This window comes from Frieseomelitta varia, unplaced genomic scaffold (assembly GCF_011392965.1).
Source record: "Frieseomelitta varia isolate USP_RPSP 00005682 unplaced genomic scaffold, Fvar_1.2 scaffold_806, whole genome shotgun sequence".
NCBI classification, from domain to species: Eukaryota; Metazoa; Arthropoda; class Insecta; order Hymenoptera; family Apidae; genus Frieseomelitta; species Frieseomelitta varia.
In genome coordinates, this window is record NW_025110597.1 from 59192 (window position 1) to 74551 (window position 15360).

The 15360-nt window shown below is 45.3% G+C and overlaps 1 protein-coding gene across 4 annotated transcripts; it reads left to right on the forward strand.

The window, feature by feature from the left end:
- Positions 1-234: 234 nt before the first annotated feature.
- Positions 235-14418, forward strand: LOC122536181. 4 transcript variants are annotated; one of them, XM_043668334.1, is made up of 4 exons: positions 235-381; positions 1492-1580; positions 13166-13416; positions 13519-14418. In XM_043668334.1, exon 4 carries the CDS (start codon positions 13779-13781, stop codon positions 14337-14339), a length of 561 nt encoding a protein of 186 aa, XP_043524269.1. In that variant the 5' UTR covers positions 235-381; positions 1492-1580; positions 13166-13416; positions 13519-13778; the 3' UTR covers positions 14340-14418. The 4 variants fall into 4 exon arrangements, with proteins under 4 accessions (XP_043524269.1, XP_043524270.1, XP_043524272.1 ...); XM_043668335.1 differs by lacking the exon at positions 235-381 and adding an exon at positions 890-1395; XM_043668337.1 differs by lacking the exons at positions 235-381; positions 13166-13416; positions 13519-14418 and adding exons at positions 890-1395; positions 4153-4226.
- Positions 14419-15360: the final 942 nt, after the last annotated feature.

Consider the following 15360-nt stretch of genomic DNA (forward strand, 5'->3'; position numbering starts at 1 on the left):
TGATCGAATTATTGATTAAAGAAACAATTAATTTTTACTGTACGTTTATTGAATTTTTTTGAAAATCAAAGCACAACATTTGATATAGTGTACATAATGACATATATTAGATTGGCCAAAAAGTAATTGCGTCTTCTTCTACCAGATGGACGTACATGTACATCTTAAAATGCAATTAACTTCACGTTAAACCGGATATCATTGTGCATGTACTCTGATATCCGATTGTTCAAGCTTGTTTGTCCTTAGAAAAAGAACGATCCCGTTAACGATTGTTCGTCTAGTCTCGATTTCAAAATGGAAAAAAATTATCCGACTTCAAACTACGCCAGTGTTAGAATTGGTTCGCTAAACTTTACGAACCTTCTTCGCCGAGAAAAGGTAAGAACCTTTATTTTGCAATTACGAAGTTGGCAAAAGGTGTTCGAACACGTGGTTCGACACATGTAGCTCTTGTTTTTCTCTATGGGAAAAATTCGCCTCCCATTTGCCCAATCCTAACCTCAAACGTCTCGGAAGAGAAATTTCGGCGAATTTCAATGACGAAAGGGCCCTGACGTTCAACAACTTTAATTCCGCGCGTTAATGTTGCACGTTAATGTTCCGCGGGACGGAATTAGCCGCGTGCTTGTTCGATTACTCAGCGCTTAAGCAGCTTACCGGCCGGTCGAATTTTAGTTGTACACAACGGACAACGGTTTCTGGGTGAATTGCACGGCGAAAGGGCGCTGCCACGGGAAGGGCGTAGGAAGGGACAGGGGTTAACGTCCGCGAAGCGTGAGATCTTTATTGTAAATCGAGTAACCGTGAATCGGAAATCGGCAACACAGAGAGAGAGAGAGAGAGAGAGAGAGAGAGAGAGAGAGAGAGAGAGAGAGAGAGAGAGAGAGAGAGAGAGAGAGAGAGNATCCACGAGTCGTGAACACGCCGCGCCGATAAAGACAACCGCGCGCTATTAATGTCCTCCCGGTCTTAATTAACGTCAATTAATACGTTAAGGCTGGATCTATTTGTCCGCCTCTAATAGAGCCTGTTACGGCCAATTTCAATCGACATAATATACCATCGGACCAGACTTTTCTCTCGATTCCGAGCCATTGTTCCCTCGCAGAGACGATTCATCGACAAACGTGTAAAAAGTCGTACGCGTCGATAAGGAAGATTCGTACATTTCCGAGTTCGATTTAACCTCTTTTGTTGTCAGCCGTGAGTGGTGCGATATATTTATGTAATATGCGTGTATCGTCATGACTGAAACAACGTAGAGTATACTCGTCGCGCGAGAAAAGTAATTGCTATTTATTACTTGAACGAAACTTTTCGTGGCAGATGAAACATTTGTAAATGTTATCATTTGATGTAGCAGATGTATTTGTAAATGTTAGTCATATCGAGGTTAGTTCTTTTTACATCGTTTCCAAATATTTTCTTGCTATAAAGTTATTGATTGTTGTAAAACTAGCGTCATTTCAATTTAATTCAATTTTACAGCAAGCAGTTTTTGACCAGTACACAATCGTCATCATCGCGGCTAATTGCAAGAGGTTGAAAAGAAATGGAAAGAAGAAGATTAAGGAAGAGTAAGTAAGATAATTCACGAGGTAAGAAGAAAGATATATCGGCGGACACGTGAAAAGTTGTACACCTCCACTCGTAGGGTGGACGGTGCGCGCGGCGGCGCGCCACCAATTACTAATTAGCAATTACGTAAAGCGAGCCGTTTCACCGCAAATTCAGTCAGAAGCGTCAGAGCATCGGCCCGGCCCACCCTAAAGTCGGTCCTTGGTCATTAGACCCCGGTGAGCGCATTAACCTCGAACCCATTCCTGGCCCATCGCCTCGTGTGCCCGTCTATGCCCGTATATACATCCGTACCGGAGGCTAAGCGCGCCTACGATGTACATACATACATAGGTGGAGTAGGCTAGGCAGGCACAGCCGGCTCTGTCGGGCAACACATAACGAGCCACGACTTTACGGTAGTCTCCTTCGCCGCACGACTCGCTAATTCCTCGCTCGGACGCGGTTAGCGACAGGGGCTACCCCCTCCGATTGTACGTACGTACACACTCGACGAAACGAAACGAGACGAGACGAGACCAGACGAGACGAGACGAGACGAAACACATACACACGCACACGCATAAGCACCACGTACATATACACGATCGCGGATAAGCGGCCACGCACGGTTGGACGCACGCGTGCACGTAAGTACGCGTAATCGCGTACGCGCACGAACATAGGCGACACGGGGGCACGGCGCGTCTAGTCTGCACGTCCGTCGTAAGAGGGTACGCGCCGTGGCTCTCGATTTGTCGTTTCGATCGATCGCCCGACGGATCGTTCGGACGTGATAAAGTAACGACGGATATAACGACGGCAAGTGATACGCGACCGAGGTGGACGTACACGTACACACGCACATATACGGACGCGTTCTCACGCGCGAGATTCGCTCGTGGACTCGCCGCGGTCCACCGCGTGTGCACAGAGAAACGCATGCACACATACATACATAGGAACCAGCGAGCGAGCGACGCGGCGAACGTGAGCCTGAGCGCGAGCGCGAGCGCGCGCGAGAGAGTGTGAAATAACGCGAGGTGATGGCAGAGGACAAAGGCTCCGCGTGACGCGGGTACTAGGGGCTAGGCAGGAACCAGAGCCGTGTGCTGAACGACCGGGAGACACGGGGCCATGCGACCCACGGGGGTGAGGAGGAGGGGGAGGAAAGGGGGGTTTCCGTGGAGGGGTCGGGAGAAAGGGGAACAACACAGAGAGAGAGCCGAGGGGGCTTCTTCTCCCTCGCTGCCACTTTCCAGGGAGAGAAGAAGGAGGGTGACCGAGGCGAACTTTAGGGTGGGGGAGGGGGGATCGGGTAGAGGACGACCGGGCCTCTCTCCGTGAATCGCCGTGGCAAGGACAGAGACAGCGCGAAACAGAAACAGGGAACAGAAACGGTACGATACGGCCCGGGGGGGGGGGGGGGGGAGGGGGGGAGGAGGAGAAAAAAGAAAAAAAAAGAAAGAAAGAAAGAAGAAGAGGAGAGAGAGGATTCGAGGCGAAACGGGTGGAAAAGAAAGGGACGGGGGATACGAGCGCGAACGCGAACCCGCGGGTTCTATGCCATTCGGTCGGTTCGGTGAGTCACGCATCGCGAGCTTCCTGCTGCCAGGCCTGCCAGCCTCTCCCTCTCCCCCTGCCCGCGCGCTCACGCTCGCGTCCCACCCTCCGAGAGAACCGAGCCGAGCCGAGAGCCGCACTGCTCCGCTCCGCTCCGCGCCGCGCCGCGCCGCGCCGCGCCGCGCCGCGCCACGCCACGCTACGCTACGCCGCACCACGCCGCGTTGCGCTCGTCCCCTTCGGTTCGCGTCTCGCGCCACTGTTATCCTCTCGCTCTCCGTTCCCCCCTCGTCCCTTCGGTGCCCTCGCTATCCACCCGGGCTCCCGGCCGATCCCTTTTGTCTGACTGACGTTCGCTCGTCCGACCGACCGACCGACCGACCGTTCGACCGTCACCCGCAGGGTTAAGGGTCTTCTAAAGAGGATGGTTCTCTCGTCTCACTCTGTCTCTCTGTCTCTGTCTCGCTCTTTCTTGTCCAGCTCCCCCAACCCCGACGGTGCGTCTTCTTGTCAGCGTCTCTGGCCGTTTTCTTTGTCTACCTACCTCCTTGTTCCGTCTGTTCGTCTCTTTCTCTCTCTTACTCTCTCTCTGTTTCTGTCTTCCTAGCTTCCAACACCGTGTGCGCGCCTCTGTTAGGTCGGTAAGCGGCGATAGCGGTGTGGTTGCCCGCTCGCTGAACGATCCGAGGCTCGCCGCGTTTCAAAAGAAACGTCGCGTATTTTCGGCGGATTGAAAACGCAGCGTGGTGTGCGCGGCGCATCAGCCGTGGCGTCAGCTGCCTTCGGGGGACGGGGAGGAAAGAAACCGGAGCAACGGTCCAACGAACGTACGAACGACGAGCGTATAATCACGATGGGTTCGAAACACGGCGAGACCCACTCTCTTGGAAATCTATAGACACCGGTCGCGCTATCGATCGCCCGGCAAACTAGTTTTCCTTTAAGCGCGGCCAACGTCGCGTCTCGACGTGGATCGGCGACCGGCGGCCAGCCGGGGGTCTAATTGCATTGAAAATGAACCTGTTACAGACAGCTCCTCGTACAGAGAGACTTTGCGGCACGAAAGTACTACAAGTACGAACTGCAGTAGTAGCCTCCAGTTAAGTGTCCGCGGCTCTTCCTCAGTTACGCGTCCATCTCCACCAATTCTTGGAATTGGGACTATCCCCACTCTGTATTACCTTACCATGCGGCCGCGTGAAACGTGGAACAAAAACAAAGCGATATGTGACACCGATATTTCGGACACATATTAATCAAAGTTGCATCAAATTTTATGTCAAATAACAAAAACATATCCAATTTACATGTATTAATACGATTATAGAATCGTACTATGTGTATTGTTAATTTAATGACCTTTAGTCAAGATTTTCATTCAATTATTGACAACTACTTTTATAGGAACTTCAATAAATTTTCGTGAAATTTAGATTAATTATAATCGTTCGACAATTATTGCTTTAGTCAGTTAAAAAGTATGTACGTATTAAATTTAGCATAGTTTAAATTAATATTCAATTTGAATAAAGTGTTACGAATGTCAAATTTCATTACACTCGAATAATGTGATATATCATATACTGTACCATACAATATATTCTAGCATAGTATAGTAATATTCTAGTATGGTAAACAATTAGTATAGTACAGTATATTCCAGTGTAGTAAACAATACTAGAATTCGCCGCACGTGCCTGGTATCGGTACAACAGCCGACGCTCATCCCCACTCTTTCTTTCGCCAATGCCAATTTGTAGAATACACCTCTCCCTCTGCGTAAATGTCCGCCCTTCGGTCTCCCCAATTGTGGACGCGTAACTGGACACTGCTCTACGTGTGGACGGCAGTCGACTCGAAAGAAATTGTCGAGTTTCCTCGTCGACGTACGGCCGTATCGTCGCGTTGGGGCGACGAAAAAAAAAAAAAAAAGAACGTTCGGTCGACCGTGTCCCTATTTATCATCCGGCCGCGGCGACGCCTCCCGTATACACCGATGCGTTCCGCCGGCCGCGGCTTCTCGAATGCATAATGAGCCACTGGGTGGCTCGAATTCGATAAGAGTCGGTTAGGCGGTGCTTCGGGAATGACGTATCGCCGCGCGAGATTAATAGCAGCATTTGTGTGTGTAACACGTGCGCGCGCGCGCGCGCGCATACATACACACACACGCACAAACATAGGACCGCGTTCGCTCGCGAGGAGGGTTACCACACGCGATCGCGCGCAGTCGCTGACCGCGCCGGGCGGAATTCTTCCACGCGAAGTCTCTCTGGCCACCGCGTCGTCGTCGTCTTCCTCTCGTCGAACGTAATCGACGCGAGATCGCCTGGCTTCTGACATTTGCGCCCGGCCGGAGGAGTTTCACGCTATGTCGAGAGGCTTCGTCGAGCGAGCCGTTGCGAAACGTCGCGCCGCGTCGCGACAGATCGGTCGAGTTTCGACATGTTGTTACGTTGCAACGGGTATAATTAACCTTCGCTTAGCCGCGAACGACGAGTTAACTCGTCGCGCGAGAAAAGCAGCCGCAACTTCTTACTCTTATTTTCGTAATGAAGAAAACGTACCTGTAAATTTTATTACGCTATTGATTTAGTTTATTTAGGATATTATTCTAATATTGATTTAGTTTATTAGGATATTATTCTAATAATGTTCCTTTTAGAATATTTACTTTGTTCAGGATATTCTTGTTTTTTTTTTTTTAATTTTAGGATATTCAATATTCTAAATATTTTGAATTTTGAAACATCAAATGGATATTTTAGAACATTTTGACCAGGCTCGAGTTCTTTCTAAATATTTTCTTGCTATTAATTAATTAACAATATGTAATAAAATGTAAAATTGAATTAAATCACAGGAAAATGTTATTCATTAATGTAACTATTAATTTATTATAGAAGTTATTTATATTTATTTATTCAAGTTTATTTATATCATTAAATTACAAGTTTCTTTTTTGTTTCGAAATTTTATCGTTGAACTCAATTAATATTAATTGACTGAGTTGAACTATAAAATTACTGATTTAAAAAAAAAAAAAAAAAAAAACTATTGTGCTATTTATAATTTACTTGCAATTCAATTCAATTTTCCGCCGTGTTTGAAAGGTTCTAATTTATTTACATATAGGGGGAATAAAATGAAATGTACAGCATGATGTAATGTACCTTTCTTTTTTTTTTTCTTTTCTATTCGGAACTGGGGAAAGAGGCACAGAAAGGAGGCGTGCGCGCGGACGCGACAGAGCCCCGGGATTAACGACAAATACGTCCCCCCCCTCCTCTCCCCTCCCCTCCCCTCGACGCGTTCGAACACCTCGTCGGTCTTCTCCCCTCGCGGTAATCGCGAATATCCCCCTGGCACAGAGCGAGGAGAGACCGGCCGCCCGTAATACGCGGGATTTTTTGCGCCGCTTAGTCACTGCGAACGCGCGGCCGATGACGGTTACACGTTTTCGAGCGACAGCCACGTCCGTGCGTGCGCGCGTGTGCGCGCGAGACGCGGCGCATATGCACGCACACAGTGGCTGGCGCGCGAGCGCGGCCGCGCGTTTGTCGGCGGGGCTCCGCGTGGCAAACGCGGCGGCTCCTCGCGGAGGTGACGTGGCAGAAGGAGAGCCTGGCACCGCGCGTCGACGTGCGTTCCACCGTCAAGGTCTATCGGTTGCTAATCGAAAATCCTCCGCATATTTTTCTCTCCAGTTTCGCACGTACCGCGCAAGATAACCGTGCACATATATATATATGTATATATATATATATATATACACATATACATACATACATACAATTCGTGCCGCGAAAAATTTGTTCAGGCGCCTCGAACCTCGAGGTTCGAGAGGATCGTCGCAGGGCAGATAACACGGAGAGATCTTATCGGGGATGTCGGCCGGTCGGACGCGCGATAACGAGAAACGTGATAGAGAGATAGGAAGAAAAAAAAGGAAAGCAAAGCGTGGGGACGAGGGGGGAGGGGGGGAGGGGAGGGGAGAGACGGCGAACGTTAACAAAGAAATTGCCGGCGAGATCGAAAGAACCGGGTGTATCCGGTCAAACCGGGCTGCTTCGTTCGAGGAACGTAGAGGATTCTCGTCGCGTCGTGTCTGGCCGCGATAGGACGGAACATCGGGAGCGGTCCAACCGCGAACGCGGCTGGCCACGGAGCGACATATTCGGAGTGTACGAGGCGAAAACATCGCGAGCCAACGCTCGTGTGTGTGTGCGTGTACACAGGCACGCACACACACACACACACACACTCATGCGTATACGTAGCCAGCGAAGGGTTGTACGTGTACGAAAGTTAGCTCGACTTGACAATCACGAAGGTTAGTCTTCGTTGCGCGTGCGTGAGAGGAGCGCGACGTTAGCTTTTACGGGCCCCTCGGGCCACACGATCGTCGATCGCCGTGGCATGCGGGTCCGCGAGGAGAGAGAGCACGAGAGGTGGAAGTGTCGCACGCAGCGCGGCGACCAGCTGCTCTCTCCTCACGGTGTGTGCCACAGGGCGTCGTCGCTCGCTCTCTCTTTCTCTCTCTCTCTCTCTCTCTCTCTCTCTCTCTCTCTCTCTCTCTCTCTCTCTCTCTCTCTCTCATATCCTTCTTTCTCTATATCCTTTCTGGACGTTCTTGTTCCCCCTACACAACAGCCGCGTGCAGTGCGTGCGTGCGTGCGTGCGTGAAGCAAAGTTCGCACAAAGGGGATACGGGTATATAACGCGAAGCGGAGAGGAGGCCCTCCGCGCACCGTGGCCGATACACAACTACGCGGCAACGTCGCGTCGCGGTGTACGTTATCGCCGTGGTCGCCTCGCGGCACGTACACTAACGCACGCGTACGTGTACGTACGTACGAATATCTACAGAAGAACGCAGTGTACGTATATCCTGTATGCACGCTGCACGTGTACACGTACTACGTACGTAAGTGTGTGTACCTGGGCCTGCCCGTCGATCCCTCGGGGTTCGCTTCTTCTCGCACGTACACGCGAGAAACCGAGCGAGCGGACGAGCGGACGAGCGAACGAACGAGCCAGCCAGCCAGCCAGCCAGCCAGGCAGCCAGCCGCGGCGGCGGCGAGGCACGGATGCGCCCTGCTTACGTATACACCGGTCCTTCTCTCCGTCTCGTTTCCACCAGCCGGCCCCTCCTTTTCCCACGAGTGGAGGCCCGGCAATATAAGCCGAGTAATATTACCGCGGGAAGAGCGGTAAGGTAACAGAGAGCCGCTGCTACGGACCGTTCCTTTCGAGAATTTACGAGCACACCACGGTCCGGGTGCCCGGAGAGTCCGACCCTCCTTCTCTCCCCCTCTGTCGCCCTCTCTCCCCCCTTTCCCCTCGTTCATCGCTCTGCTCCTTCGTGCACTCCCGCTCTCTGTGTATGTACAGCTCTTTCTTTCTCTCTCTCTCTCGCTCGTTCTGTGTAGCGCGAGAGCAGCAGGGTCGTTCTGGTCGTCTCGCGCCCCGCTATACCGTACAGATGCGAAACGGCACCGCGCGACGGACCGTCAGCGTTTCCGTGTGCTATGCCTGGAACTCGCCGGCCGCTATGCGAACTCGAATCTACGCGCTCCCATCCGTGCGGTACACGCGTCCATGCGATTACCAGACGATGGACATCCTTATTAGCGGCGAAAGGTTATCGATGGTAAAAGCGAGTCGCGACGCGCGAGCCTCGTCGAGCGTCCTAGATACGCACACGCCTATGTGTGTGTGTGTATTACTCTTACAAGTTCGTACTTGAGGTTAGGTTTGGGGGTTTTCAACAGTCGTGACTCTGACAAAGTAGGTGATGTTCGAGGTTGTGTAGCTGTTGAAAAAACTTTCATTGACATTGAGCCTTGGTTAACAATGGGTTCAAAAGTCTCATTTACAATTTTACATATTCGTTGGTACTTCTTTTAATTCTTGTGAGAGATATGTATAATTGCGCGTTGTTATACTTAGAATCGACAATTACCTGTAGTCCTCTTGTAAAAAGATCTTTATTTTACAATTGGTTATTCGATAGGTTATGGTGGAAACATATATATATATCAAGTGTCGGTACATTTAGAGTTAACCTCTTAGCTATAACGGCTCGTTTGTTTCTCACAATCAGTCAATTCTCATAATTCAAACAAATTGTATTTTAAACAGAGAGATATGAAAACATTTCACGTGACAACTATATTTTGTCTGTAAACAAATGTTACACATCTGATAATGATCCTGATTACGCACATTGTACGTAAAATGTGTACAAGTTATTCGAACCAAAATCCGAAGCAATATAAATTACGAAGCGGCCCGATTTGAGAAAACTTTGCGACGAACTGTTGCAGCGTATGTCGGTCCACTTCACAAACGCGTTCGCACTCTGCGGCGAGAGCGTGTCAGTTTTCGAACGACTATCGTGAAGGAACTTCTCGATTCTTCGAAGGGTATTTTCCTCGGAAAATTTCCGAAATATTTGCGCAGCCTGTTCTTCCCTTTCCACCATTTGCCATCATTACTCTACGAATACACCATCGTTCCTTTACGATACAAATACATACAGCAACTGTCTTCTAACATCCTAAGATTCGCGATTGAGAGTATACGTACATGAATACAGGCATTCGCACGTGTCTATGTACCTACGTAATTGGAGTGTTTACGCGTCAAAGCGCTCGGAATTGGCCGATATGCGAATATTATCGAATCGTTTACGCGGGAGGGGGGAGGGGGGGCTAACGCAGCGCCCGCCCGCCCCTCCTCACGCGCAGGTGTACACACGCACGTGCATCACACACCGTGAATACAACCGCACTTTGCATCGTTCGCGTTTCTGCGTCGGTGGGTCAGCGGCGGCCGCGTTTCCGTCGCGAAACACTCGCGGTTTTCCGGTCGCGCGTGCATCAACGTGCGATACGTTCGCGCACACCTGCGTGCGCGGATAAAGAGAGGGCGAAGAAGAGAGTGGTTGCCTCGTCGCCGTCGACAAACTGATACGTATGTACGCACGTCGGGTATCGGCGGCACTCGATAACGACCGATGATATCAGTTTGCGCCAACCGACGTTGGCCGGAGATGGCGGAATTGGAATATAATTTTCTATAGGGTGGGTCACCGAAAGACTGAACGACGCGAAATAGAAGTAACTTTTTTTTTTTCGCTGGAATAGAAACGAAACTCGACGAGCTTTTACTCGTTGCTGGAAATCATACGTTGTTTTCGTCATTTTGTCTGTATTTTAATCGTTCATCTCTCTCTCTCTCACTCACTCTCTCTTTCGGGATTCACCATCTTTTACCGTGGTTTCCTATTTTTTTATAATATAATATATAATATTTTATAATTTTTTTATAATATAATATAATATATTTTTTTCTATAATATAATATATCATGTATTATCATAAGTTGTATAATATGTTAATTCATATAATATAAATTATAATTATTTATGATACATATATTATATATATTTATGATATATAAATTTAATTCGTTAGTCTTTCAGAGGAAACTATTGAAGATGGTACAAGAAAAACTGAAAATACCAAAGAAAACAGGAAAAATTACAGAATCAATGCCCATTATTGTCCATCGGGACTTGCTGGACAACGTTGTTCCCACGTTTTTCTCACTTTCTGAAAATTGTCTACTTTCATGGAGAAAACATTGTAACACAAGTTTTTCTATTTGTATACTTTGCGAAAAATTATCAACCACCAAAATGATGGATTTATAATTTTCCATCGAAATTTTATATATATTTACAAAACAGTGTATTTCCAGAGATGTTAAAGAAAACTTTGCGATGCAACGAAGCTCGCGAGCTTTTATTTCTGTATTTTACAAAAAAAAAAAAAGAAAAAAAAAAAGAAAAAGAACCAATTTAACACCAGACCTACCAAAATGAAAAATTTATAATTTCCCATTGAAATTTTGTGAAACAGCGTGTTTCCATATTTGTGAAACGGTAATTTTCAGTATTTTCTCAGAGACTCGAACGATCCTCAGTGAAATGTGCAAACTTACAAAGCTCGTACATTTTATCGTGTCATAAATCTCTTGCACCTTTTAACTTCTCTCCGCGTGGAAAATTTTACATTCACTAATCGTTGGTTCCATCTCTAGAAATACACGAAAGGAAGCTTGACTTTCGCTAACACGACAAGCAGGACAAGCAGGACAAGCACGACAAGCAAAAATGTCCAACGAATGTTACAAATTTTTTTTCGACCCGAAAATTTTGGTAGTCGCGTAGAAATAGCGGTGTTAAATCGATTTCAGCCGATGCACGACGCTACACGGCGCGGATGACCGGACGCACGCCGTTCGCCCCTCCGGCAATTTTTCACGGCACCGTGAGATCCGGGGGGACGCGTGATTTCCAGCCGAGGGCCGCCTCGCGGAGCTCGGCCGCTTCGCGGAGACTTCTTCTTCGGCAGGGCCGCGCCCCCCCCCCCTTTTTTTTCTCTCGAATTCCCCCGGAGTGTGTCTCCGTGGAAAAACGTAACGGGGCGACGAAATGGAGGATGGAGGGGGGCGAGAAAGGGGGACAGAAGAGACGGAGACGAGAAAGCCACGCGAGACAAGAAAAAAAAAAGAAAGAGAGAGAGAGAGAGAGAGAGAGAGAGGACGTCGAGGGTACGATGAATTCGATTTTAAACCAGTTTTTGCCGTGAGATCGATTGCTAGGCACCGAGACACCACGATCGACACGTTGAAATTAACGTTTCGTTGCCGCGACTCACCCTCCCCCTCCCTCATCGATAATCCACGAGACGTTGTTTTTAAAACAACGTCAAGGTGGTAGTTTTAGAGTCCGGTTCGTTTCCACGATGCAACCGGCTCTTCTCTCTCTTTTTTCTTTTTTCTTTTCTTTTTTTTTTTTTTTTTTTTTTTCAAGTTTTCCACTCGCCTGACGCACGCATGCGGTCGCGTGGTAGAAGAAAGAGGAGACGTTGCCCAGACGTTCCTTCCTCGAACGGAAGAGAGAGAAAGGTTGACACACCATCGGCGGGGGTTACGTGCCTACCAGGGGGGGCGAAAATAAAAAATTATAAATAACAAAAATTGGTTAATTACTGGGAGGAAACAATGTGCTGCGACAAAAAAAAAAAAAAAGAAAAAAAAATGTACTTAGTACACAAAAGGTATGCTCTTGCGCTAGAATGACGTGCCACGCACATCGAGAATTGTTTGTCTCAAATTGCAACATTTTCTCAATTTCAAGTATACATTTCAACGTAACCCAGAGAAACCGAATGATAACTTTATTATTTCTTGATCATTTCTATCCAGCGATATCATATCGACGAGTTCAAAAGTAAAGGAAAGCGACGAATTATCGTGTACGGTTTGGTCACTCGTTATGGTCCGCAATCAGTTGCCAGGGCAAGGTATGGCCGTCTGTGAATTTTTCTCCCCCCTCGAAGGTTTCGTTATCGTCGTTTCCGATGCCGAAGAAGAGATTCTATTTTCTCTGTCCTCCTTTCTTTCTCTCATTCTCGAAGATTAGTTAATCCACAGCGGGGTTATTAACGGCGGGCAATTTCACTGTCACGGTCGTCAGTATATCTTGAAATATTTGTAGTCAATAAAAAAAGAAGAGAGAAGTAAAGTAGAGCCAGGAAAATGTTCGGATGTCAGTGTCCTCTTAAAACAAGAATTTCGATTAGACATTTTCCTACTGTTCCGTTCAACCGCGACCATTAAAAATTTATACGAAAGCATTATGCGAATTTATGTAAATTTCTGTTAATTTCACTTCTCGAAGCAAGAGAATAAAATCAATTTGTAGGTTCGAGAATTTTGAGATTCGAAGCTTAACGACGTCGTTAGTTTGCAAGGATGTCATTAAATGATTATACTTGACAATTTTGCACAACAAAGCAGAACTTTCCATTTCGGAAAGCCAGCCTATTGATTTCAAAAATTTTGTAATGACTGCAATACTGCAACCAGTACCTTGTTCGAATAACAGTTCTGTAAAAGCTACTTTTAATTATAATCTCTAGTCGTGAAGTGAAAATTCTCGTATATTAAACTTAATTTTATTTTGTAGGTTTCTTGTTCGGAGCAATTAGTCAGATATAGTTCTACTCAAATATAAGTTCTACATTACTCTGGTCAAGAAGGTGCGCGAATAGGGAAGGGAACATATTATATAAATGTACTGACAGAGGCATCCACATTCCATTTTTCGCAAGCAGAGCAAGTAAAGCAAGTATTACGAGTAATCTAAGAGCATCAATGTCTTTTAGTCTTTGGTGGCAACTTTTACTGAGGATACAAGGATTCACGGCCGAGTATCTGGTAAGAACAATCGCAAAAATTATAAAATTCGAATATTATTAAATTAATATTTATATAATAATATCGCGAATATTATAACATTAATATTTATATTAATTTTAGTTGATCATCTGTAAAGAAAAAATGGTCAGCAAGAAAAGAATGACAAAATGTCAAACAAGAACAGCTGGAGAAAACAAAAATTCGAAGAAAATGGATTTTCGGGAGCTGATTAAAAAAGAAAAGGAACGATGCAATACAATGAACATCGAATATAGTTGGCCAGAAACGTTGTATGCAAACGAATTCCAAGGTGCGAGTTATTTCATACTGACGAACTTCGTGAGATTGCGCGGAAAGCACTCGGATGATGTCCCGAAAAAATGGTCGACGACTTTCTCATGTTCGCCTTTGAGAAACTAATCAAAGAGACAGCGATGACTGTAGAACTGTTCATGGATTTGCAAGAATGGTTTAATAATCAGTTAGCGTATTCCAATGCCCAACAAATGTTTAAAGCAATAGTAGAAATCCGTAAAAAATTTAATGAAACTGCCGAAAAATCGAAAGACATTAAACTGACTGCCGATGAAACTGCTAATTTGATCGGTCTGAAATTTAACTATGTATCAAGATCGTCGGAAAACGAAAGATATAAAGAATACGAGGAAAAAGTGGATAAATACTATAAAGATCAGAGGCCAAGAATGTCTCCTAAAGAGTTGAAACGTTCCATTGTTGACGCGCTGCAAAGCGCAAACTCTCAAACTCAGTTGGTCGATTTCCTCGGTTTCGATGCAATAGGTTTCATAGAGTACATCATCAAAAATCAAGAATTCATTATAGCGAATTTCGATAGACTTGATGAAGAAGATGAAGTGTTGTTTGAAGACTGTTTGGCGAGTGATTGGAATGAGAGTGAGTGTGAGAGCACGAGAAATTAAATGTGTAACTATATTTTTTCTAATATTATATCATAATCTCACAATTTTAACTGTAGTACATAAGTTATTTATGAATAAAAATTTTTTAAAATTGTAATCGTAGTTTTTTAATTATATTCTTCCAATGTAACAACGTTTCAGATGGGAATTTCGAACTTAATTTTAATAAAAATCCACCCGTTTTGAAATATTTTCGAACAACATTATTTGTTTTTAAATTACTTTCTAAAGTTATGTCAATAATAATCTATTTGGAAAATAACGAAATTATATTATCATGTATAAAAATCTTCGTATAAAAATTGAATTAATTCTTTCCCAATTAAATAATTTATTTGTTACTTCTCGAAATAAATTATTTAATATTTGTCTCAGGATCTTTATTCGTTGTTTGACTTTGATAGAAATAACTGATTTTTTTAATGACGATAAACGAAATTTAGGTGTGCTGCATGGCCGTACATTAATAAAACATGTATTTTGTAAAATATATTACTTTCCTCCTGATCTTTGTCGTCAGTCGAGACACTGTTCTCATTTGCAACTTTCATAGATATTCCGAAATTTTGTTCGTTAATAGATCAAATGTTTGAGGATCGAGTACTGTTAAAAGCCGCGACAAAATTCCTGCCGCGACAACACTAAAATAAATTATTTCGATTTTCATTGATTATTTGTTTCCTTTTTATTTTTCATTTGAGCACTTTGATGTTTCATTGGTACTTATCTTGAATGTTATTTTCAATTCTCAAATAAATATTTTAATTTTCTCAAATAATCAGTTCTTCAACTTATTACTATCCCAATTATCATTTGCCTGGCTTCAAATCCCTTTAATCGACCAAATGATCTAATAACGTACTACGTGCCACGCAAGTCGCGAATTTTTTGTTCCAAAATTAGTAATATTTCCTCAGTTTAAGTGAAACAAAATAAATTTATTACTTCTCAATAATTTCTATCCGGCGATATCATAACGACGAGTTCGATAGAAAAAGAAAGCGGCGAATTATTGTGTACG